The 27,911-nt window shown below is 36.5% G+C and overlaps 1 protein-coding gene across 2 annotated transcripts in view; it reads right to left on the reverse strand.

Moving 5' to 3' along the window:
• Positions 1 to 27,911, reverse strand: part of ZFP91 (ZFP91 zinc finger protein, atypical E3 ubiquitin ligase) — a 42,791-nt gene that overhangs the window by 5,741 nt on the left and 9,139 nt on the right. The window contains exons 3-9 of one of the 2 annotated variants that reach the window (XM_005577791.5): positions 6,011 to 6,220; positions 5,718 to 5,754; positions 4,999 to 5,100; positions 4,323 to 4,457; positions 3,696 to 3,746; positions 3,189 to 3,267; positions 1,308 to 1,422 (exon numbers count right to left, since the gene is read on the reverse strand). In XM_005577791.5, coding sequence (XP_005577848.1) covers positions 1,308 to 1,422; positions 3,189 to 3,267; positions 3,696 to 3,746; positions 4,323 to 4,457; positions 4,999 to 5,100; positions 5,718 to 5,754; positions 6,011 to 6,220 — 729 coding nt within the window. Of the gene's footprint in view, positions 1 to 1,307; positions 1,423 to 3,188; positions 3,268 to 3,695; positions 3,747 to 4,322; positions 4,458 to 4,998; positions 5,104 to 5,717; positions 5,755 to 6,010; positions 6,221 to 27,911 lie in introns of both variants that reach the window. The other variant, XM_005577790.5, reaches the window with a different exon arrangement.

Raw genomic sequence — 27,911 nt, forward strand, 5'->3', positions numbered from 1 at the left:
TTAGTATCTCCCAGGTCATGTCCACATTTCCAGTTCCATAGCAGGACAAACCTGTGTGGGGCATCTATTTGCTAAATAAATTAATTTGCAAAAAAAAGTCTGTATACACTAATTTGCAAAAGGAGAACTAACACCATAAATTGTATTAACCAAATATAAATATTTGAAATGTACTGAATTTATAAAAGTTTTTCATAGGCTTGTGATATTTAACTAAAACAATCTAAAGGGCTTGTCAGAAATGACTTTTCTATGGCAAAAAACAGTATTAACAGGGAGCAGAAGGAAGACAGAAATTGCAGTACCTATCAAGAAACAGAAATAACTGTTACTTGTGGAAATAACTCTGAAGAAACATGGTAAAAGAAAACTGTAGACTTTGGAGTGGTCAAGTTCAATCCTGGTATTGTGAAAAAGTCTACCATGTGCCAGGCTCTGTGTAGTCAATAGCATTTTATGTTATCTCATTTCATCCTTACAATAACTTATATTGGTATCCTTAATACACAGAGAAGGAAAAGTGAAAAGAGAAGTGAAGTAACTTGCCTACAGTAAATGAAGGAGATAATACATCTATCAGTATGACCTTGGGCAGGAGACATAATTCTACAACTAGAATTCCTAGACTTACTCTCCAAGATTGTTGAGAAGGTAATGTGTAATTATCAAGTGTCTGGCACATACTCAGTGGTATGCACCTAATTTGTTCCTATTAGGTACACTGCACTGAGATGGTCAGTGGTTACAAATAAATTGAATTTGAGTCTATTCTATAATACATATTGCAGACACTCAGCATCTCTTTTTGACAGTTCCTATGGGAGGTTACATGCAAATTCAACAGCTAGCTTTCACAGTTTCAATAGCAGCAGAGTATTATGCTTCTAAAAACTAGCTATGTGACCATGGGCAGGTTACTTAATCCTGCAAAGCTTCTAGTTCCTTAGCTGTAAAAGAAGATCAATATAAACAAATTTAGTGGTGTTGAACAGACTGATTAGCAATAATTACATAAAGTATTTAGTCCACAGTTGATACAGAATGCTCAGTAAAAGATCATTATCCTGGTCATAGAAGTTCAAGAAGTCAAAGGATAAAAATTCAAAAGTCCTAGTTTTTCCATCCCTTGGAAAATTTGTCTTACTACATTTTATTTTCACACCTTTTCCCCACACACTTGACTATAGAATCTTTTAAGATTTATGTTAGAAAAACGTTATCATTACCAACATGCAAAAAAAAAAAAAAAAAAAAAAAAAACCACAGTGCAATTAATTACCTACTTGATAAACACATTTTAAAAGTACCTGTATGATGTTTGGCATGTCGCAGAAGTTGCTTCTGGAGCCTGAAGAGTCGTCCACAAGAGGGATGGGGACATACGTATTTCTTCTTCAGCAAATGCTGGTATTTAATGTGGTGCTAAAACAAGAGAAAGTGAAAGGGGAGAAAAAAATAAATAAATCAAGGCTTCCTGAAAGTACTGAAAGAAAACCAAATACTTAGATTTCGCACATGGATAGTGAGGGAGTATAATAAAATGGCGGCCGGGCGCGGTGGCTCAAGCCTGTAATCCCAGCACTTTGGGAGGCCGAGACGGGCGGATCACGAGGTCAGGAGATCGAGACCATCCTGGCTAACACGGTGAAACCCCATCTCTACTAAAAAAAATACAAAAAACTAGCCGCGCGAAGTGGCGGGCGCCTGTGGTCCCAGCTACTCGGGAGGCTGAGGCAGGAGAATGGCGTAAACCCAGGAGGCGGAGCTTGCAGTGAGCTGAGATACGGCCACTGCACTCCAGCCTGGGCCACAGAGCCAGACTCAGTCTCAAAAAAAAAAAAAAAACAAATAAATAAATAAATAAAATGGCTAAGAACACAGGCTATGGAAATATACAGACCTGGTTTCCAATCTGGGTCTGTCATTCACCAGCCTTTGTAATCTTAGGAGATAAATATTTCAAGCTCCAGTTCCCATTTGTAAAATGGAGATAACAATAACCATCTCAAAGTGTTGTTATGGGGTAAGAGATTTATATATTGTACCGTGCTTTAGAGCAGCAAATGGCACACAGCAGAGGAGGAGCAGCTATTGTTATAACTGAACCACAATCCATAAGTAAGGCCTTAGTGTCAAGTTATATTTGTTGCTAAAGATCAAACAGGTATTTCCTAAGCAGTATTTCACTTTCATGTTTCCTGCCGGACCCAAATGTAAGTGGTACCTTTACTCATCAAAAATAATAATAATCTACTCAAAAAAAATAAAAACAAAACCTGAATTAAAAGTCTTTTATTCATTCTACACAGTATCCAAGAAATCAGAGGTTTGAGTTCTAATTTTACTTTTTTTCTAAATCGTTGTAAAATAAAATCTGTTACTCTGTGTCTTGGAATGTTGTTACCGTCATCTCATATCAGAAGTATTTACACCACATTGGGAATTATTGTAATATTGAAAGATTCCAAGGAAAGTCCTCTATTTGGGTTCAGATTCTTAGTCACCATTTTTCATTTTTTGTTTTTTTTTAAGAGAAGATGCTATGAGTTTGGATGTGTTCACCACAGTTCATGTGTTGGAAACTTAATCCCCAATGTGATAGTGTTGGAAGGCAGGACCTAATGGGAGGTGCTTAGGTCTTAAGGCCTCTACCCTTATATAAATGGGTTGATATTATCATTGGAGTGGATTTGTTACAAAAGCAAGTTCAACCTATTCTTGCCCTTCCTTAACTTCCATAACTTAACCATGGGCTGACACAGTTAAAAGGCCCTTGTGAGATGTGGGCACCATGCTCTTGGACTTTCCAGTCTCCAGAACCACAAGATAATAAATAAATGTATGTTCTCTGTAAATTACCCAGTCTCAGGTACTCTATTATAGCAGCACAAATGGACTAATAATGATTAACCCATTTATGCCAAAGGTTGCAAATGTTTTTTGTGAAAAATCAGACCTTGGTGATGACCTTGAGCAGTAGGATATAAATAACTTGCCCAAGCTTAGCATTCTAATAACGGAACACTAGGCATAAATGGGTTAAAGTCATTTTATATTTAAAGAAAGACTTTTCTTGACATTATATGTCAATGATAAAGCCTACACAAGCCAATAAATTAAAATCTCGTGGTGCAAGAACAAGTAATGGAACACAACCGGAAAGGCTCTTATATAACAACTTCACTGACCTGCAAATAGCGAGGGTGGGCAAGGACAGTTCCACATCCTTCCATCTCACAACGGACATACTGGATTGGAGGCTTTTTTCTATTATCAAAACGCAGAAGAAAAGTTAGCAAAACAAAAGTGGCACTCTGCACAGTGGCCTTTGACTCAAACTGTGCTATAGAGAATAGCTATTTTATAGTAGGAAGAATTAAAATCTCTTTACTACTATATAGATTACACAGAATTTGTATTAGAAGTAGCCAAGAATTAGCAAATATTTGACGGAATTAAAAAGTAACACAAATAAACTAATAACACCCCAAAAGGTAAAGTATTAAGATTGTTGGAAATTTCAAGATCTTACAATGAAAATAAGATAATACCTGTGCATCTAGGATATTAGTGAAGTTGCTTTCGTGAAATTTTTGAATGGCCATTCCTGCAGGATTATCATGAAGTCTAAATATGTAAGTAAAGTACCTGGTATTGGAATAAGGTGCAAAACAGTAGGGGTAAAAATTCCTCACCTCCTTTTGGGTAAACGTGGACTTTTGTCATCTTTTCGTCTTCTTCCTCTCCTATAATTGAAGACAGGGTAACAGTAGACACATTCTGAATCAAAACTTACAGAGTGAAGGCTGGCTGAAGACAGACAGACAGACAGACACACACACACACACACACACACACACACACACACACACACACAAAGAACAAGTGGCAAAGGATAACCAAGAATACATAAAGTCAAAGACATATCTGGCAAATCAAGCAAGATTTTACTCTGACGTAATTTCACTTTCAAATCAGTCTGTAAGACAGATTAAATATATACCTCCATAAACCATGCAATACTATGAAAGACTTAGATAAATCTCAATGTGTTACTTTTAGAGTTGCTACCATGTATCATCTAAAAGCCCTGAGAATAAAACATACTTTCTCCCTGCAATAGAACTAAAAAATCTAAACATTTTTTACCAAGAGTCTCTCCAGTGAAATTCAGCTGCTTGAGGCCAAATTTTTTTAAATTAAAAAATACATATTTTGAAGCATGTGTATGTCAACATCCTTCCTCACACTCCCACTCTATTTTCCACTAGTGGTTTCAAAATCTGTTAGATTTCCATTTTTAATAATAATTGTCTACTCACTTCCTCGGAGGTTCCTCATCCTCTCTAATTTCATTCTCCTCTTCTTTCACCTCCACCTCTACTTCCACTTTAATTTCCTTTTTCTCCTTCTCTTCTTTTACCTTCCCTGATTTTCTCCGTGGCTTTGGGGTTTCCCTGAAAACACAAATGCATTTCAACACTAGGCAAAAGATCTTTTCAAAGAAGACTATGACAACAAATTAAAGCTTAGAGTTATCACTGATTTGTTATAAAACTACTCTCCTCAGTTCATGAAATGTGATTTACCAATCATCCTCACATGCGTAGTAATGATCTAAATATATGTATAAGATGTTCATGGACTGAACCCTCCCCAGACTAAAGATGACTGTAAATCAAATCTCACTATAATTGTAAAGAGAAATGAGACAATAAGTTAAAAAAATTCTAAGTATTCAGGCTACTCATGATACCTTGTTGAGATAAAACATGCAGACTCATAAAAACTTATATATAATCAAAATAAAGTTCTACAAATGGGAGAGACGATTATATCAGGGTATGGTAAGATGATAGACTTACAACAGAAGTGCATAATTACTCATTTAAAATTAATTCTACACTCATTAGTTTGGCAATAACAAAATAAAAGCATTCAACAATGTTTTCCTACTTATATTTCATTGACATGTCTGGAGTAAAATCTGAGACATGCCTTTCTAAGTGGGGTTTGTAGGTCTCATCTCTTGGGTCATCTTTGAATGGTATCTCCTCTTCACTGATTAACATCTCTTCTTCCTCCTCCTCTTCCTCTTCACTACTAAAAATAAGTAAATAGAAATGAGACATTCTGGTTTTAAGGATCATGTCTGAGGAGATTTAATTTGGTAATTTATTAAGAGGTAGCCAAAAACTGATAAAATCACCCAGCATTTTCAGCCTAATGACCTAATTGGACTGAAATCTAGTGGCTTTATCACAAAGAATAATAATTGAAACTAAAAACACATAAATCCTAGATAAAGACAGGGTGATGACAACTCAATGGCATTAAAAGTTAAGAAACAACTGACTTTGTAATACTGTCTGGTGATCTGCTGTATTGAAAGACTTATTAACAGATAAATCACAACACACAAGATTCCAATGAAATCTCAAATCCTTGGCCAAAACACCCATATTTCACATTAGTTCCTACCATGGAATAAGTCCAAACACATAAGGTACTCAAGACATGATTTCTAAGTTATGTAAGCAGATTACATGGTTTAAGTTCTAATTAAGCTCAACATGGAATCTAAATGCAGTATCAAAACTGACGTTAATTTCTCTTACAGCTCAAAATTGTTTCAAATGGAAGCAACTTCTGAATCATTTAATGTCACTATGTTATTTCCCCAAAGGTTTAAAAATGAAATATTAACATTTTTCTACCTAATGCCACCTGGAGACTGATGCTCTTCTCCAACATCTAGAAAAACAAAGACAAAACAAAATTTTATTAGTGTAGATATAAGATATTTTCTCTCTGCAGTCAAGAAATGCAAATCAAATTACTGCATGGCGTAATTACACAAAAGCAGAGTATCTGCAAATTGTTCAAAGAAATATTACCTACACCATCACACCTGCCCCTGACAGTTAAGCTGTTAAGGCAAATGTTCAACATTACATTTAAAATATAACAGCAACTAGTTAGTAAACACCATATTCTAGCTGCACTGTACCATAATCAAGTTGGTCTGTATTTGGTTCTGACTTGCAAATGAGTTGCAATGAACCAGTCTTGGACCGAGAGCTTCGGGTGTTCTCTGTATCACGATGGCGAGAAACAGATGTCCTACTACTACGCCAGCCCCGGCTAGGTCTAGATGCAGCAATGGAAACTTCCTGAGGGAGGGCAGAATCGTCTTCTTCCTCTTTTTCTTCCTTGGGATCTAAATAAAAAGACATACCATTCTCTTTTAAGTTTACGATTAACCAATAAGCATCCCTGTATGTCTACTAATTGTAAATACAGTTACTTGAGGATAAATTAAGTATTTTCAAAGGAAAAAGAACCTAAGACTTTTATTGAAATAATAAAAAAGAAGAAAATTAGATAACTTACCCTTAATGTCACTATGCTAAATAAATTATTTCATATTGCAAAGTAGTAATTTTATACTGCCTTATCTTCTAAAAAATGCAATGTTAACTATGCAAAATACACTTAATTGGATTCATGAAATTCTACCTTTTAGATCTAAGTTAAAAGAAACTAAATTAATTGGTCCCAAAAAGATGACCAGAACTACAGAGGCACCAAAAAGAACGAACCATAGATCTAGATGTTATTTACAATCAAACAAGTCTATAACAAATTACTGAAGAGGAATTCCTAACAGGAGTACTTTTCACTCTAATCAAGAGTTTTTCCTAAAACCACACTGTAAATTTGAACTAATCTATAAAGCAATTGAATGGTAAAGTCCAGCTCTGGTGCTATTCTGTTTCAGTTGTCCTATAAGACACTGTGTACAGGAGAACACACAAAATCTGTTATTGTTATCCTATATTTTGTCATGTTTTAAGGGGTGAATGAAGTATGGTAGGTCATCCTCTCTTGAGCCGTAAGTAATAAAAAGTTAACCTCAGAAACTGGCTTTCATACCTGCAGTAGCGAATTACTTAGACCTATATAAAAAAAAAAGTACATTAGAAGTGAGCCCATTTTAACAATAGATGATTATTTAATAAACTTAGAATGGGAAAGGGCCAATAATAAAACACAATTTCAAGTCATAAGATACACATAAAAACAATTTTCACACCATACACAGTCTAACAACCCAATAGAAAAATAGGAACTAACAGGCCGGGCACAGTGGCTCATGCCTGTAATCCTAGCACTTTGGGTGGCCAAGGCAGGCAGATCACAAGGTCAGGAGTTCATGACCAGCCTGGCCAACATGGTGAAACCCCGTCCCTACCAAAGATAGAAAAATTAGCCAGGCATGGTGGTGCACACCTGTAATCCCAGCTTCTGGGAAGGCTGAGGCAGGAGAATTGCTTGAACCCGGGAGGCAGAAGTAGCAGTGAGCTGAGATTGCGCCACTGCACTCCAGCCTCGGCAAAACAGCAAGACTCCGTCAAAAAAAAAAAAAAAAAAGGAAAGGAAAGGAAAAAAAGAAAAGAAAAATAGGAACGAAAAACAAAAACAAAAGCTCAATCCACTCAGAACAAGACAGACTCAAATGAAAACAATAGCAAGACACCATTTTTCATGTATCATACTGGGGATGATCATATTTGACAATATACTGTATTTGACAACATACTCTAACACACAGATGATAATGTATTAGCAAAACCTCCATGCAGAACAATTTGACAATATACATCAAAATTTTAAATGTATACACCTTTCCACATGATGTTCAACTACTAGAAATTTATCCTACAAAATTACAATCATACTTATAAATGACTAATGCATAGCACTGTTTTTAAGTAGTAGAAGAGTAGAAAACTAAACTTTCAAAGAGGGATTGGTTTCACAAATAATTGTGTACATATGTAAGAGATATATATGTAAGATATATACAAATATATAACTTATGAAACCAATCCCCCTTTGAACGTTTAGTTTTCTACTCTTCTACTACTTAAAAACAGTGCTATACATTAGTCATTACAGTATGTGTGAGTGTGTGTGTGTGTATATATATCTTACATACTACAACATTTCTGGAAGGAGATACAAGAAATTCACAAGTACTGGTTACTTCCAGAGAAGGTCCAAAAATATGTGTAGTAATTTCACCTTTAAGTATATGTCCTAGAAATATAAACTACCACATGGAGGTTAACTGTAGCATGTTTATAATAGCAAAGAACAGAAACAACCTAACCCTCTGTCGAAGATAAAGTGCTTAAATAAACCATGATACCTTCCTACGATGGAATACTAAATAGAGGTAGGTTTCTGTTAAAAATGACATGGAATTATCAGCAAAAATATTGTTAAATGTATAAAAAAGACACAAAACTATATATACAGTATGGCAACATTTTTGCTTAACATTAAAAAATAGTTTACTATGGGGCAATGTGGTGACTATAGGCTACTTTAGCTTTAACTATACTGAAAGTTTTATGAGAATATACTGAAGTAATGAAATTAGTTTGAAACACAGAGATACATAGCAGTGTGAACAGTTCTAAACAACCATCAAAATCAGTTGTGCATTTCCTTTTAGCTGCCTTTTCCATTCATTATTGCATCACCCTCCTATCTGAGCTATTTTAATAGAAAAAATTAAAAAAAAACCATTAATAGAGGTGAAAATACCTCAAACGCCATTCAGTCTAAGCACAATCCATTAAGTTTTACCCATAAAGTATCTAGAAGACCAAAGAAGAAGCTTATTCAAAATCACAAGGTTAGCTAAGGACACCTAGATTTAGAAATCATATTTTGAAATTAATAATGAAGGACTTTTACATGTAGGTCATGACTACTTTTAAAACAACTTCATCAAAGAGAACAATTCAACACCATCTATGCAGTATTACAACATTTAATAATAGAAACATCTTTTTTTTCCTTAACACAACTGTACTGAGTTGGACTTTGAACCCACTCCATAACCTCCTGTCCTCAACAAAGCTCTTTTCTTCTTCATGATGAAAGGATGGTATTCCCACAACTTCCTATACTGTGGATTTTATACTCATTGGATAAATGATGCCAATTTGATAACAATAGCTTACCATTATAAATAAAGCATAATAGCCTATCTTATTCTTATTGAATACTACTGCCCCCATCACCTAAAAATCTAGTCTTTAAAAAAAAAACCACTGTCAGAGATGACAGCAAAAATGTCCCTCCACAGAAATAAACACGTACCATGAACAAAAACTGTCAGAATCAACTTTGTGGAAACTATGGACAATAGTTAAAGGTTATAAAAGCCCAGGGAGCACTGAATCAAGAAAAACGTGAGTGAAGACGTTTAGGGAAATCTGTCAAATCGCTCGATGAATATAAGCTAAAGGACCAGAGCCTTCAGAGACCACAGAGACCGAAGTAGGAGCTAAACTTTAGGTACTCATGGACATAAAGATGGCAACAACAGAAACTGGAGATTACTGGGGGGGAGGTTGACAAACTATTGGGTACTATGCTCAGTACCTGTGTGATGGGATCATTTGTACCCCAAATCTCATATCATACAATATGCCCCAGTAACAAACCTGCACATGTACCCCCAAATCTAAAATAAAAGTTGTAAAAAAAAAAAGTTTAAAGAACTAAAGAAAATCAGAGCTAAAGAAAAGCATTAACAAAGTACTAAAGGAAATCAGAAGAATTATGTCTCAATGAAAACAGAATATCAATAAAAAGATAACTATAAAAAGAAACCAAGAGAGGCCAGGTACAGTGGCTCACACCTGTAATCCCAGCACTCTGGGAGGCCAAGGCAGGCGGATCACCTGAGGTCAGGGGTTCGAGATCAACCTGGACAACATGGTGAAACCCTGCCTCTACCAAAAACACAAAAATTAGCTGGGTATAGCAGCGTGTCCCTGCAATCCCAGCTACTTGGGAGGCTGAGGTAGGAGAATCACTTGAACCCAGGAGGTGGAGGTTGCAGTGAGCCAAGATAATACCATTGCACTCCAGCATGGGCAACAAGAGCGAAACTCCATCTCAAAAAAAAAAAAAAAAAAAAAAAAAAGGAAAGTAACTAAGGGAAAAAAATTCTGGAGCTGAGAAGTATAATAACTGAAATCAAAAATTCACTGCAGACTTGAAAAAGAAGAATCAGTGAACTTTAAGCTAGGCCAACAGAGATGATCCAGTATGAATATAAAGAAAAAAAGAATAAAGAAAAATAAAGCCCAGCAGATCGTTTAGACAACCATTAAGCATGTCAAGAGATGCATAATAAGATCTGTAGAAGGAGAGGAGAAAATGAACAGAAAGAATATTTGAAAAACTACTGGGGAAAAAAAGTCTATACAAACAAGAACTTTACCTAACTCCTAGGAGGATAAATGAAAGAGATCCGCCCCCAGACACATTATTATCGCGGTGGCTCACGCCTGTAATCCCAGCACTTTGGGAGGCCGAGGCGGGCGTATCACGAGGTCAGGAGATCGAGACCATCCTGGCTAACACGGTGAAACCCCGTCTCTACTAAAAATGCAAAAAATTAGCCGGGCGAGGCGGCGGGCGCCTGTAGTCCCAGCTACTCGGGAGGCTGAGGCAGGAGAATGGCGTGAACCCGGGAGGCGGAGCTTGCAGTGAGCCGAGATCGCGAAATTGCACTCCAGCCTGGGCGACTAAGCGAGACTCTGTCTCAAAAAAAAAAAAACAAAAACAAAAGAAAGACAAATACAAAGAACCATAAAAACAGCAAGAAGTAACTCATCAGCAACAAGGAATGCTCAACAAGACTAACAGCCTATTTCTCATCAGAAACCGTGGAAGTTAGAGGGCAGTGTGGTAACAAAGTGACGAAAAGAAAAAAAAAATCGTCAAGCAAGAATGCTATAGCTGCCGGAACTATTCTTTAAAAACGAAGTTCATGAAATTAAGACATTACCAGAAAATCAAAAACAGCTTATCACTAGTAGATCTGCCCTATAAAAAATGCCACCAGGAATCCTCTAAGATGAAATTAAAGGACACTAGAGAGCACTGAAAGCCATAAATTAAAACACTGGCAAAGGTAATTACGGAGGCAAAAATACGGCATTATACTTTTGATTTGTAACTCCTTTTTCTCCCTACATGATTTGAAAGACAAATGTATAAAATAACAATTATAAATTTATGTTAATGGGCATTTGACATCAAAACATACACTCTGCAACAATAACATAAATGGTGAGGCACAGAATGGTACAGAGCAGAGATACGTTCCCTACTGAAGCTAAATTGGCGTTAAACTAGATAAAGTTTGAAGTACTAAATGCAAGCCCCAGGTAACCACTAAGAAAATAAAAATACACAGAAAATGAAAAGAGACAATGGTACACTGCTACGTATCTGCAACACAAAGAAGGAAATACAAAGAAAATAAAGATCAAAATAAAAGATATTAAGACAGGTAGAAAACACAAAGCAAAAGGGTAGGCCATTCTTAGCAGTAATTTAAATATATATAAACTGTGGAATTAAAAGGTACATATTAGCAGACTGGATAAACAAAAAAATACAACCAATCTACAGTCTGTCTACAAGAAACTCAGGTTAGACCTGGGTGTCCAATCTTTTGGCTTCTCTGGGCCACATTGGAAGAAGATGACATGTCATGGGCCACACATAAAATACACTAATGGTAGCTGATAAGATAAAAAAATTTTAAAAAGATCTCATAATGTGTAAGACAGTTTACAATTTTGTGTTGGGACACATTCAAAGCCCTCCTGAGCCACATTCAGACTGCGGGATACAGATTAGATAAGTTTGCTTTAGATCCAAAGACACAAACAGGTTCAAAGTAAAAGAATGGATTAAGATATTACACGCGAAAAGTAAGAAAGAGAGAGCTGAAATAATGTATTAGTCTACCAGGGCTGCTCTACCAAATCACAACAAACTGGGATGTCTTAACAGAAATCTATTCTCCCATACCTCTGGAGGATAAAAGTCCAAAATCAACACAGTAACAGACCACATTCCCTCTGAGACTCTGGGAAGAATCATTCCTTGCCTCTTCCTAGCTTTTGGTGGTGGTCAACAACTTGGCTTATAGCTGCTAACTTCAATTCTATCTCCATCATCACATGGTGCTTCCTCCTGTCCCATGTGTCTCGCTTATTCTTATAAGGACATCAGTCATAGTGGATTAGGGTCCATTCTAATACAGAATAACTCCATCATAACTTGATTACATCTGCAAAGATTCTATTTCCAAGTAAGTTCATATTCACAGGTACTAAAGGCTAGGACCTCAACACATTTTTGGGGGGATAAAATTCAACCCATAGTGGTCTGCACCTTCTGGTTCCCTAAAATTTATGTCCTTCCAACGTGCAAAAGACATTCACCTAATCCCAACCTCCCAGAATCTTAACCCATTCCAGTATCGTCTCTAAATCCAAAACAATCCCTAAAAATCATCAACTCAAAAGGGATCAAATCTCATCCAGATTAGCTATGAATGAGACTCGGGGTATGGTCCACTCTAGAGCAAAATTCTTCTCCCTCTATGGAGCTGATTCCAAAAAACAATGGTGGGACAGTTATAGATTACGTATCTCCATATTAAAAGGAAGAAAAGAGAAGGGGGGAAAAAGGGTCAGGGGTCCCAGGTTAGTCCAAAACCTAGCAAACAGCATTAGATTTTTAGGCCTAAGAATAAGCTTTTGTGGATAATGATTTGTACTCTGAGCCCACTGGGGAAATAGCCCCGCCATCGTGGCTCCAGGAAATCTAATACATACAGGACCCAGCATTTGCAGCTCTACCCTTAGCATCATTCTTCTTTAATTCCATTTTGTCTCTGTCCCATTCAGTCCAGCCTGGCAGTGTTTCTGCTGTTACAACATTCTCAAAAACTTTGTCAGTCTTTCATGAAATTCAGGGGGTCGAAGCCATCAAATGAGGGTCCTCCACAGATCTTTCCTGAAAAATTGCATGTCTATTCTGGGAATTGCTGAGATGGCTGATTTGATCCACAAGTTATATACCAAGTCTCTTTAGAGAATAGCTGTCCAGTTACAGCCTTGGTCCTGTACCACAATACACTATCTGGACGACTAAAAAGTTTCCAAATTATCAAGTGCTGACTCCTTTTTGCTAAACAATTCATTCCTCAATTTATATCTTTCCTCTCACATACTAGTATACAAACAAGAAGAAACAAAGTTTTATCTTCTACACATTGCCTGTAAATCTCAGCTAAATATCCAAGTTCATTGCTTAACCAATGATAGAACACAATTCAGTCAAGTTCTCTGCAACTTTATAACAAGGATCACCTTTTCTCCACTGTACAACAACATGTTAATCATTTCCTTCTAAGGCCTCATCAGACTGTCTTTAATGCTCATATTTCTGTTGACCATCTCTTCAAGGCAATCTAGACTCTCCTCTTTTCTTTTTGAGACAGAGTTTCACTCTTGCTGCCCAGGTTGGAGTGCAACAGCGCAATCTTGGCTCACCGCAACCATCGCTTCCCAGGTTCAAGCAATTCTCCTGCCTCAGCCTTCCCAGTATAGCTGGGATTACAGGCATGCGCCACACCTCAAAATACTCCAAGACAATATCCAATCCCAAAGCTATGCCAACATTTTTAGGTACTTTTTTACAGCCCACTTCCAAAACCAAAATGTGTTAGTTTCCTAGGACTGCCATAACAAATTACCACAAAAGGCTATTTACTACAGAGACCCTATTTCTCAACGTTCCATTCACAGGTACCTGAGTTAAGACTTCAACATTTTTTGAGGAAAGCAATTTAACTCATAAGGGTGGCCCTACTAATATCAGGCAAAATGCACTTCAACAACTGTTACAAAACACAAAGAACATTATACATTAATGAGAGGGTCAATCAATCGAGAAAATAAATATAAACCTATACATAGCTAACATAGGCCCCCTCTCCCTCTCAAGATATATCAACACATAAGATATATACCAGAGATGTACAGAATTGAAGAGAAACAAGTAATACCACAATCACAAAAATGGAGACATCAGTACCCCACTTTCAATAACAGAACCAAACACCAGTCAAAAGAAGTTTGATAAGGAAATACAGAACTCAAGCAATATTAAAAAATCAGACATATAAGAACTAGACATAATATTAAAAAACAAACATTGGGCTAGGCACAGTGGCTCACACCTGTAATCCCAACACTTTGGGAGGCTGAGGCAGGCAGATCACCTGAGGTCGGGAGTTCGAGACTAGCCTGGCCAACATGGCGAAACCCTGTCTCTACTAAGAATACAAAAATTAGCCGGGCGTGGTGGCGTGTGCCTGTAGTCCCAGCTACTCGAGGAGGCTGAGGCAGGAGAATTGCTTGAACCCAGGAGGTGGAGGTTGCAGTGAGCCAAGATCACATCGCTGCACTCCAGCCTGGGTGACAGAGCAAAACTCCATCTCGGGGGCGGGGCAGGGGGAATCAGACATATTGAAAAGTCTCAATAACTTTCAAAAATGACTGCAGTCATATAAAGTACGTTCTCTGACCACAATGGAATGAAACTAGAACTCAATATCAGAAGGAAAACTAGAAAACTCATACTTAGAGATGACTGAAAATGAAAACAAAATATCCCAAAACCTAGGGGATGCAGTGAAAGCAGTTCTCCAGAGGAAAATTTCTAGATATAAATGCCTACATTAAAATAGAAAAAGAAAATCGCATGCCTGAGTCAATAACCTAACATCATCCTCATAAGAGCTAGGAAAAAAGGAGCAGAGTAAACCCAAAGCTAGCAGAATAAAGTAAATAAGTTAGTTATTTGACAAGTTAACAAAATCAACAAACTTTTGGTTAATAAGAGAAGACCCAAATTACTAAAACCAGAAATGAAAATGGGACACTACCACTGAAATAAACAAGAAAACACAATGAACAATTGTATGCCAACAAATGACATAGATAAAAGCAACAACTTCTTAGGCACACACAAGTTACCAAAAACAATTGAACAAGAAATGGAAAAGACGAACATACCTTTAACAAGTAGACAACTGAGTCAGTAAACAAAAAGCTCCCAATAAAAAGGCCAGAGGCCTCTAGATGGTTTCATTGTTGGATTCTACCACACATTTAAAGAATTAACTCCAGTCTTTCTCAAACTCTTTTAAAAAATAGAAGATGGAACACTTCCCAACTCATCCTATAAACACACCATTATTCTGACACCAAAGCCAGACAAAGACACCACAAAAAACCATAAGCCAATAACCCCTGCAAACCAAATATAGCATCATTATTAAGAAGATTAAACACTATGATCAGTTGAGACAGGTCCCAGGATTATGAAGGTGGTTCGACATACAAAAATATATGTAATGTGCCACATTAATAGAATAAAGGGAGGAAAAAACACACCATCATCTCAATTGATGTAGGAAAAAAATCCGACAAAATTAAACTTTCCTGATAAGAACACAAAAAAAAACTGGGAATAGAATTGAACTTCCTCAACTTGACAAAGAACACCTACAAAACCCCCAGAGCTCACATCATTCACAGTGGCAAGAGACAAAGCTCTCCTGCTAAGGTCAGGAACAAGACAAAGATGCCCTCATTCTTCACTTCCATTCAACATTGTACTGGAAGTTTCAGCCAAGCAATTAGTCAAGGAAAAAAAAAAAAAAAAAAAAAAAAAGCAACCAAAGTGAAAAGGAAGAAGTAAAACTGTATCTCTATTTGCAGATGAAAAGATCTTACATATAGAAAATTCTAAAGAATTTTCACAAAAGAAAACTGTTAAAGGTAATACACAAATTCAAAGTGCCAGAATATAAGACCAATACATAACATTCATTGTTTTAAGTATATGAGCAAGGAACAAAAAGGAAATTAAGAAAATGATTACCTTTACAATAGAATAAAAAGGAATAAAATACTGAAATATTGTTAAGACGACAATACTCTGAAAATAAACCCATAGATTAAATGTAATTCTTATCAAAACCCCAGCTTCCTTTTCAGTAGAAATTGACAACCCAATCCTAAAGTTCACAGGCAAATGCAAGGGATCTACACTAGCCATCTTGAAAACAAACTGAGTTAAAGATGCACTTTGTTCTTCTCAATTTCAAAACTTACTATAAAGCTTCAGTAATCAATACAATGTATTACTGGCATAAGACTAATAAGTGAATCAACTAACTGAATTAAAGGTCCAGATATAAATCTACACATCTGGTCAACTGATTTTTAAGAAGGTGGCTAAGACCATTCAGTAGGGGAAAGCACAGTCTCTTCAAGAAATGGTGCTAAGATAAATGGATATCCACATGCAAAAAATAAAGTTGTACTCCTACCTTACACCACATATAAAAATTAACTCAAAATGGATCAAAGACCTAAACCTAAGAGATAGAACTAAAAAATGCTTACAAGTGAAAACAACCTACAGAATGGGAGAATATATTTGCAAGTCATATATCTGGTAAAAGAATAATATCCAAAATATATAAAGTTTTTGTATTTAACAACAAAAAGAGAAACAACCCAATTAAAACATGGGCAAAGAACTTGAACAGATTATTTCTCCAGAGATATACGAATGGCCAAAAGGTACTTGAAAAGATATGGAACATCAGTCATTAATGAAATACAAATCAAAATCACATGAGATTACCATTTCCCACATACTACAATGGCTAATAAAAATAAAAAAAGAAAATAAGAAGTGTTGGTGAGAATGCAGAGAAATTGGAACCACTGTTTATTGCTGGTGGACATGTAAAATGAGGCAGCTAATGAGGAAAACAGTGTTATGGAAAACCTAAGAAAACATTGTTAAGAAAAATGTTACAAAAACTTAAGACACAGAATTACCATATGATCCAGCAATTCCTCTTCTAGGTACATACACCAAAAATTGAAAACAGCTTTTCAAAGAAATACTTATTCCATATGAATATTCATAGAAGCACAATTCTCAATACCCAAATTGTGGAAACAACCCAAATATCTGCTAACCAGTGAATGGATAAACAAAATGTCATATATACACACAAAGAAAATTTTTATCCAGCCATAAAAAGGAATGAAGTCTTAACACGTTACAATATGAATGAACCTTAAAAATACGCTATATGATAGATGCTAGAAACAAAAGTCTCATATTGTATGATTCCAATTATATATAATATCCACAATAGGTAAACCCATAGACAGAAAGCGGATTAATGTTTGCTGCAGCTAAATGGGGGAAAGGGGAATAACTGCTTTTAATGGGTACAGGGGACTCCTTTGTTGGTGGTGATGAAAATGTCTGGAACTAGAGAGAAGTGATAGTTGTACAACACTGTATATGTACTAAATGTCACTGAATTGTATGCTTTCAATTATTTTTTACTACTATTTTATGTAAATTTCACCTCAAAACACACACACACGCACAAAAGTACTGCCAGGTTTCTGGAATAGAAACTGATAACTGAAGGGCAATCCATACATTAGCATAAACAATCATAAACAGATAGGAAACAAGCCAAGTTTCTTCTGTGTGGTACTTCAAAGACAATTTCCAGTTGTTTCTTATAATAGCAGCTAACCTTGAGGAGGTTCCTTGATACATAAATAATAAGAGAAAAAAGCCATACTAGCTTGGGTAAAGGAATACATCATGCTAGTCACTGCATGAGCAACATGCAGGCACAGTGAATATAACTACAGTTAATTAACCCTTGAACAACATAGCTTTGAATTGCATAGATCCACTCATACGCAGGTTTTCTTAAATATATGAGAAAAATTTTTGGAGATTTGTGACAATTTGAAAAAACTTGCAGACAAACTGTGTAGCCTAGAAATATTGAAAAAATTAAGGTATCTCATGAATGCATAAACTATACATAAACTATAGATACTACTCTATTTGATGACATTACTGTAAAATATACACAAATACATTACAAAAAGTTAAAATTCAACAAAACTTACACTCACAAAGTCTTAGACTACACATGGCATCATCCAAATTCCAGAGAAATGTAAAGAAACGTAAAGATGTTGTATTGAATAACTGCATAAAATTAACTCACTACATAATAATTTCATAGTTATCTCCTGTTGCTATTGCAGCAAGCTCAGCTGTTTCAGGTATCTGCTTAAAATGTCGTGAGGATAATCATCACCACCTGAGTGAATTTACTGTCACAGTAAAAGGGATCTCTCTCAGTTAACTCATTTTTCACTATGTTTAGAGCAATACCTGAAACCTTGAATAACACTATGGGACCCAGAAGAGTTGCCACTAGTGATACTGGAAGTGCTTCCAAGAAGCAGAGAAAAATCATGGTATTACAAGAAAAAGTTGAATTGCTTGATAAGCATAGAAGGTTGAGGTGTGTAGCTGCAGCTGCTCACCACTTTAAGATAAATGAATCCAACATAAAAAGTACTGAAGAAAAGGAAATTTGTGAAGCCATCGCTGCACCTGCAGTAGCACGTGCAAAAATCTTGCAATATTTGCAAAATACTTCTATCTCACATTCAAGATGCAGCTTTTATGTGGGTACAGAATTGCTATAAGAAAGGCACACCTACAGACTCTAAGTAAAGTCATTATATGACAACTTAAAGCAAAAGAAAAGTGAAGAATTTAATGCCAGCGAAGAATGGTTTGATAATTTCATAAAGAGACTTGGCTTTAAAAATGTCAAGATATGGGCGCCTGTAGTCCCAGCTACTCGGGAGAGGCTGAGGCAGGAGAATGGTGTGAACCCAGGAGGTGGAGCTTGCAGAAAGCCAAGATTGCGCCACTGCACTCCAGTCTGGGCAACAGAGCGAGACTGTCTCAAAAAAAAAAAAAAAAAAAAAAAGTCAAGCTAATAGGAGAAACAGCTTCTACTGACCAACAGGCAGCAGACAAGTTCCCAGGCACTGTTAGGAAAACAGGTGAGGAAGGATATCTGCCTAAGTTTTTAACGCAAACTACCCCAGTGTGGAAAAAAATGCTACAAAGGACATTTATTAGTAAGGAGGAGAAGTAAGCAACAGGATTTAAAGCAGGAAAAGATAGGCTAACTCCACTGTTTTATGTAAAAGCAGTTACGTTTATGATCAGGGCTGCCCTCATCTATAAAGCTACTAACTCCTGAGCCTTGAAGAGAAAAACCAACAATCTTTTGGTTATACGACAAAAAGTCCAGGAAAACAAGAACTAATTTTCTAGATTGGTTCCACTGATGTATTGCCCCTGAAGTGAGGAAGTACCTTGTCAGTTAGGGACTGTCTTTTACGGTTCTTTTGATATTGGACAATGCCCCTGGCTGCCTCATGAGTTTAATTAACATCAAAGGTGTTGAAGTGGTCTACTTGACCCCCAAATACAACGTCTCTAATTCACCTTCCCAATCAGGGGTGATAAGAATCTTTAAGTCTCATTACATGATATTCTATGGAAAAGGACTGTTTATGTAAGAAAATCCCAATAGAGAGAACATCATGAAAGTCAGGAAGGATTACACCACTGAAGATGTCATCGTTACAGAAAATCCCTGCTGGAGAAAACTGTGTCCAGATGTTGTGCATGACTTCACAGGATTTACAGCAGAGCCAATCAAGCAAATCATGAAAGAGATTGTGAATATGGCCAAAAAAAAAGGTGGTGGTGGGCTGGTGATGGTGAAGAGTTTAAAAATAAGCATCTTGGATAAATTCAAGTGCAAACAGACACCATACAAGAGGAATTAACAAGATGACATGATGAAGATGAGTGCTTTTGATCAGGTGCCAGACGATGAAAAAGACAACATATAAGAAGCAATGCCGGAAAACAAACTAACATTAAAAACTTATAAAGGTTCCAATTATTCAAGACTGCTTCTGACTTCCTTTTATGACAGGAACCCTTCTATGATACCTGCCCTGAAACTAAAGCAAATGGTTAAAGTGTAGAAACATTTGCAGAGAAACGAAAATGCAAAAAAGAAGTCAGGCAGAAATTGTATTTCTGTAAATGTTCCTGCCACTCCTTCTATCTCTGTCACCCCCTGAGATAAGAGTAATGACTCTTCTTCTTCCTCCTCCTTAGCTTACTCAATGTGAAGAAGAGGATGAAGACCTTGTAATGATCACTTACACTTAATGAATAGTAAATATATTCTCTTCCGTATGGTTTTTTAAATAACATTTTATCTAGATTATTTTACTGTAAGAATACAGGATATAATACACATAAAAAATATGAATTAGTTGATTTTATGTTATTGATAAAGCTTCTGGTCAATAGTAGGCTATTAGTAAAGTTTCTGGGAAGTTAAATGCAGGTTTTTGTTTGTGAGGGGGAGTTGGTGCCCCAACCCTACCACGTTGTTCAAGGGCCAACTACATTCTTGAAAGAAGGAGGTATGAAGTAAGAGTGGTTTATACTATGACTTGAGACAAACTAATGCTAGGCCAGGCGTGCTAGCTCAAGCCTATACCCGGCACTTTGGGAGGCGGAGGTGGGTTAGGTCACTTGAGGTCAGGAGTTTCAGACCAGCCTCACCAACATGGTGAAACCCTGTCTCTATTAAAAACACAAACATTAGCCAGGCCCATGGTGGTGCACACCAGTCCCAGCTACTCAGGAGGCCAAGAAAAGATAACTGCTTGAACCCAGGAGGCAGAGGTTGCAGTGAGTTGAGATCGCACCACTGCATTCCAGCCTGGGCAACAGAGTACAACTCCGTCTCAAAACCAAAAAAAAGAAAAAAAGAGATTGATACTACTGGCAGGAATGTTTTCTTCTAGATAGCAAACAATGAAATGTGATTTATCTCAATCTTACAGCCAGAGATAACTAATATAGCAAGTCAAACCATCAAATTCCAAAAGATGAGAGCCACTTTGTCATGAAAGAATACTTTAAGTTAGAAGGGCCATTCTAACATAATCAATGCTATTATTTTATTGTAGAAACAGGGTGTGGTTAGTTGATAAGCTGGGAAGATACTAAATGTAAAGGTCTTCAAATCTCTAAGTATTTAAATTTCTTCTGGGCAACTAACAAATCTTAAGTATTAACTGCCAGGTAATATATTTATTTTTTCATTTCTCAAAAATCAGTTATAACCCTGTCAAGTATTTATTATTCTTATCTTCACAGATGAAGAAACCAAATAACTGACTTTCCCACATATTAAAAGTTGTGGAGGGAACTGAACACAGGTATATCTAAGTCCAAAGTCTATATTCTTTCTACTGTACCACACCTAACCATATAAACGAGGAACAGGAAAGTGCCAGTGCAAGGGCTCAATCCAGATTTGGCTCATTTCCACCCAGCCTTGGACTCAAGTGCCAAAAGAGGGCCCCATTTATATAATATACTAACGTGAAACACCTATAAGAATTATTCCATGAGTGAATTTTTAACCTAAAGCCACATGCTGTATTTCCTTATGTTTCAAAACAGAACAAGAGAAATTTTATTGTGATTAAAAACCAAAAAACAAATGAGATTTTAAAATTGTATTTAAGAAATTAAGAACGTTTACATTCCAAAACGGTTTACTCATTTTTAAATCAACACTGTGTATTAATACCTAGATTTTTCTTTCTTATTCTAGTTATCTGTTTACTCCATCTACATATAATTTTTCCTGGCTTACCGATTTCAAAGCCAGACATCAGTCACTGGTGCACTGATAGGATAAAAAATATTAGGCTTTCACAGAATTTCTGCAGATATTAAAAGTTTGGAGCAAAAAAAAAAAAAAAAAAAATAGAATCACAAAGTAATGTCATCAGCGTTCAAAGTATAGACATTAGGTGAGTTAGTTCTTCCTAAAATCATTAAGACTTTGCGCAGACATGAGTTTGAGAAGGTGAAAGGATGGTTTCTCTGAAAGCACAGCTCTTAAAACTAGTGCTCATTAACTTAATGATCTCTATAGCTAAGAATTAGCTCAACATTTAAGTTTAAATAAATATGGTGAACTCTGAAGACTAAGTAAGTGGTACCTAGCTGATAAACAAGGGGAAAGAGAAACAGGAGTACATGTATATGTCTTGAGAACTGAAAAAAAGATAAATATGACTGGAGCAGAGAAAACATAACAAAACCCATCATTTATCACGCTGAGGAGGCATGAAAAAGTTTAACAAGGGCCTTCCAGGAATTTGGATCTTATCCTAATAGCCACAGACAGTTTAAACAGAGAGGTGACATGATCAGATTTTCATTTTTAATGTTCATGTTCGTTGCAGATTAGACAATGAGCTAGGTAGGGGCAAGAGTAGATGCTAGGTGACCAGCTAAAAACCTGCAATAGGCCAGGCAACAGATAGTTATGGCTTTAAAGAGGGTAATACCATTGAATATGGAAAGAATTAGAGATATAAGAAATACTTAGGAAACAGAAGAGCTAGGACTAGAGAATGACTTAACAGGGATAGAGGGAGATGCCAAGGATTTGGGATTCTAGATTTCTGACTTGAACAATTGGACTGATGATGAAAACAAAAAAATCAGGGTTTTTTGTTTCTTGAAGAGACACTAGAGAGAATATATGTTCTGCTTTGACCAAGTCTAAGATTATTGCTGAGTAAAACATCAACAGGCCTTAAGTTCAAAGGACAGAGTGGGCTACAAACATAAAATTGGGAATTGTCAGCACATAAAAACAACTATTACCGTCTAGATTTAGCTTGGTTCATATAAAATGGATCATTTTCAATATTCACGAAATGTGTTGTTTTTGGCTATCCCCAATATCTGGCTTATTCATTGATTTCTCTCTTCCAGCAGCAGTTCTGCATATATTAAAAACAACCACAGTACAACCTTGTTCTGTTCATATTGCTTTTTCTGGGGTATGAAAGACATATACAATTGTAGCACTAAGGTTGAGGACACGTTTAAGAAAAGGAAAGAGCAGAGAAAAATATTTGCGTATAAATTTATTGTAGCCTAAGTACACAGTGTTGATAAAGGGACCCATGCAGTTGCATCACCTGCTGGTGCTCTCTGTCTGAGCATCTGGTGGCTGCTGGGGACAGATGGAAAAACTTAATAAGAGTTTCATTCAAAACAATAGAACGTATCAACTTACCAACTTAGCAACTGTGAAATACGTAATACATTATTATTAACTGTGGTCATCATGCAGTGTGATATAGTTTGGATGTTTGTCCTCTCCAAATCTCATGTTGAAATGTGATCCCCAATATTGGATGTGGGAGGTGTTTGTATAATGCGGGTGGATCCCTCATGAATGGCTTGGTGCCATCCCTATGGTAATAGGTGAGTTCTCTATGGCTTCATGTGAGACCTGGTTGTTTAAAAGAGCCTAGCCCCTCCTCCCCTCTCTCTCGCTCTGGCTCTATGACACACCTGCTCCACCTCCATCTTCCACCATGAGCGAAAGCTTCCAGAGGCCTCACCAGAAGTCTAGCTGATGCTGGAACAATGCCTGGACAGCCTGCAGAACCACGAGTCAGATAAAACTCTTTTCTTTACAAATCATTCGGTCTCACATATTCCTTTCTAGCAACTCAAAAGGGACTAATACACAATGCAATAGATCATTAAAACCTACCCTCCCAATTTAACTGAAAGTCTGTATGTACCTTTTCATCTCCATCTCCCCTTTTCTCATTCCACCTCCTTACCCCCTAGCCTCCAGTAACTACGTTTCTATGAGATACTTATTTAGATGACACATGTAAGCGAGATCATACAGTATTACCTTTCTGTGCTTGGCTCATTTTACTTAGCATAATGTCTTCTGGTTCCACCCATGTTGTCATGAATGACAGAAGTTCCTTCCTTTTATAGATCATGTATTTGATACCTTAGAACATTCTGGTCAAAGTAATGATATAATGAAATTAGCTGGCTGCTCCTAATTAGAAAACACAAAGTGGATAAAGAAAAGGATATGCAGACTGGACACAACATGGCGAAACTCCGTCTCTATTAAAAAAATACAAAAAATTAGGCAGGTGTGGTGGCACGCACCTGTAATCCCAGCTAATCAGGAGGCTGAGGCAGGAGAATCACTTGAACCCAGGGGGTGGAGGCTGCAGTGAGCCGAGATCACATCACATCGCTGCACTCCAGTCTGGGCAAGAGTGAAATTCCGTCTCAAAAAAAAAAAAAAAAAAAAAAAAAAAAGAAAAGAAAAGATGTGCTCAGGGGTTCAAATTCCCAGCTCAAGCACCACAAAAATGACCTTAAAGTTTCTGTGTCTTTCCTGAAAACAATACTTACCTACTACAGCTGCAAAACTGAGATTGCTGAAAACCAAACCCAGAGTGAGTTGTACCAAGGCTGACCTGGCTATAGCCACTGCTAATTGCCCAATGTACCAGCAGCAGAGACCAACACCGAGTCCCTGATATGGGATCACTGGGGTGATCAGCCAGCTCACCTGATGCAAGGTTCGCTACATTGGACCACTTCCATGATGGAAGTGCTTTGTTCTTACTGGAATACACTCTAGGTACAAATTTGTCTTGCCTGCATGCAATGCTTCCTGTATACAAACACAAATTGTATGTCTGAGTCCATTTACACAAAATGTCCAAAAAAAAAACAAATCTATACAGACAGAAAGTAGATTAATGGTTGCCTAGGGTTGGGGGTGAGAAAATGGATTAACTATAAACAGGCATGAAGGATATTATTAGGATGAAGAAAAAGTTCTAAAACTGTATTGTGATGATAGGTGTGCAATTCACAAAATGTACCAAGATCCCTAAATTGTACATTTGAAATGGGTGAATTTTATGGTATGTAAATTATAATCCCAATAACACTGTATTTCAAAAATACACATCATAGTACTAGTCATAAAGACTAGAAAACTGCCCAAACATCCATCAACAGTAAAACAGTTAAACTGTGGTTATATTCCCACAATGGGACACTACACAGCAACTAAAATAAACCATCTATGACAAACACAGCACTTGTCACAAATGAAGAGCAAAATAAGTCAGATACAAATACAGTGCCTACTGTATTATTCCACTTATGTAAAATTCAAAAATTGGCAAAACCAATTTCTGCTATTTAAAGTCAAAATGGTAGTTACACTTGGGGACGGCTGACTTGAAGGAGCATAAAGGAGTTTCCAAAACACCGATTATGTTTTATTCAGTTGTGTAATGCTTACATGATTGGGCTCACCCTGGGAATATTCAAAAATCTGCCCACTTATAAAATAATATAATATAAAATGAAGAAGGGAGAGGAGAAACAAGAGTACATGTATATGTCTTAAAATATGTGCATTTCTATATACATATGGAACATTTTAATAGAATTTCTCTAAAAATCACCTGTAATCTCAGGGAAAAAAAACTCAGAAATATCAAATGTCCTGCAGTTAGGTAATGGTTAAATAATAGAATATAAATATATAGTAGCCATGGCTGGATATCCACAAACCATCTAGGCACCTCTTCTTTCTTAAAGAATCAATCCCACTCTTAAAACACAGTGGGAATCCCGATTAAGCTAACAGCATCAAAAAATATGAAATACTGGGGGATAAATGGGATAAAAAATTTGAAAGACCTATACACTGAAAAGCGCAAAACATTGCTGAGTGAAATTAAAGACCTAAGTAAATGGAGCAGTATATCTTGTTTATAGAGTTGTAAATACTAATATAAATTTTATTTTTTGATTTTATGATTTCAATTTTCTATTTTTTGTTGCTGATATACAGAAACACAACTGATTGATTATACTGTGGGGGTGGTTTCAAGACACCTTGCAGTTACTGTCTTCAGGATTTTGGAACACTGCGCTGCAACCACCATAATATAAAACAAGTCTGAACTGAATGACCAATGACGAGGGGGTAATGGTCCAACCAGTAAGTAATAAATTGCTGTGTTTTAAGCCATTAAGTTTTTAGACGGTTTTGTTATGAAGCTAAAGAAGCCTTTGCCCGGATAGCATTAGATTATTCTGCCTGGTTTTAATTCAGAGGAACTTCTTCCTTCCTGAACTTAAGAGTCAGGGGGCAATTCCTTTTTGTCAGAGATTATTATCCACTAAGGCTCATCTCAAAATGAGGGTAAGTTATGCCCTCATGTACAGATAAGTCTCTCTTAAAGGTTTTGGATTTGTACAGGCTGAATATGGGTTTCCCCATAGGAAACTAAGGATTTTAAGTTTCCTCTGCTTCAATTTTCTTCTATCAGGGCATTCTGCTTTAACTCTCAAGTAGTCTTGGCAGGAAAAGGGATCTCAATGTAAAATAATATATATAACAGAATAAACTTATAACTGTGTCGAAGATGGCAATAAGTTGAATTGTAACAGGCAAATTATTATAAAGTTAAGACTCATTTACCTGATAGGTAATCCCGTAACTGAAATAAGCTGATGATCAAGGCTTTTTCAGCCTGCATTGCAATTCACATATATGGTAAGTGACATATATCTTTATTTGTAGGAAATTAATAATAGAAAAGAACCAAAGGAGGTCTGGATGTCTGAACTGGAAATACGGATTAAAGGATCTGGGCCACACCCAACATGGAACAAGATGTCTGAGTAAATTATTCTCATACTAAGAAAAATAATAGTTACTGCTACCTTAAGATAAAAGATTAGGAAGGAAGGACAAACAAAAATGCCTATCTAATGTATTTAGCCTTTGAGGCTTCAACATTATAATATTGTCAGAAACTTGAGTTTCTGAAACCTAACTGAACTACTCTGTGTATTTTTATCATTACGTGCACTTTGTTTTCCACAAATAATTAAAGTTTGCTTTGAAATATTAGGCAATCTCAATAGTATTAAGAGAAGCCAGGGAAAGAGGCTTTTGTTGTTGTTACTGTTTTTAACTTACATTTAAATTTAGAGCAGTATCATTTAATTGGTAAAGGAGAATATTTCAGTTAAAACTAACAGGCTGGGTGTAGTGGCTCATGCCTATAAATTTCAGCACTTTGGGAGGCCAAGGCAAGAGGACTGCTTGAGCCCAGGAGTTCCAGACCAGCCTAGGCAACACAGTGAGACCCTGTCTCTACAAAAAAAATCAACAGCAATTAGCTGGAAATGGTGGCACACTTCTGTGGTCCCAGCTACTTGGGAGGCTGAGGCAGGAGGATGGCTTGAGCCCAGGAGATTACCACTGCAGTGAACCATGATCACACCATTGCACTCCAGCCTGGGCAATAAAGTGAGACCCTGTCTCAAAAACAAACAAAAAAACCCTTAAAAGCCTATCTGAGTGTTAAGACTGGGCTTATACACGCCCTTTCTCACCTACGGATTTTCCTTTCAGAACTCTTTTCTATTCAAAACCTACAAGGTTTTATTTTGACTAGGAAAACTCGGTCATTAGCAAGGAGATTCGAAATCTTTCAAGAGAGCATTGTGAAAACGATGTTCCCGGTATCTTCTCCCCAGTATCTTCTCGATTCTTCCTTTTGTATACAAACTCAAATGGTAAGAATTACAAAAGTTAAGATTTTTCTCACTGGAATGGGAAAAAAAAGCATGAAAATGTGTCTTCTGTATTTTTAGAAATAATAAAAATATTCTTTAAATATACTAGAAAGGAAGAAAAACCAACAAAAAAGTATACTATAAAAGAGATGCATCTGTGAAGGAAGTAGAAACAGTCAATGTTACGTTGAGGTTGCAAGTTGACATGAGGCCAAGATGAATGGGATACAAGAGACTGATTTGAGAGGATAAGATAATCAAAGATATTTCAATACAAGAAAAATAAAACTCTGTTGAAATCTATGAAAACCGTTAATAACAAATTAATTCTAATTTAATAAAATGCAGCTATAAATTAGACTGTATCAACATAAGAAAAAAGCTGAGGATGTCATCCAGACAGGAGGAAAAATAATGACAATAAACTAATACTTTAGTAATAATTAGATAGTATGCTGATTATGATAAACTAGATAATGTAAATACTTAACAATTAAGCTCCAAATAATCTAAATGCTGAGATC

The sequence above is a fragment of the Macaca fascicularis genome, chromosome 14 (genome assembly GCF_037993035.2).
Source record: "Macaca fascicularis isolate 582-1 chromosome 14, T2T-MFA8v1.1".
Taxonomy (NCBI): Eukaryota; Metazoa; Chordata; class Mammalia; order Primates; family Cercopithecidae; genus Macaca; species Macaca fascicularis.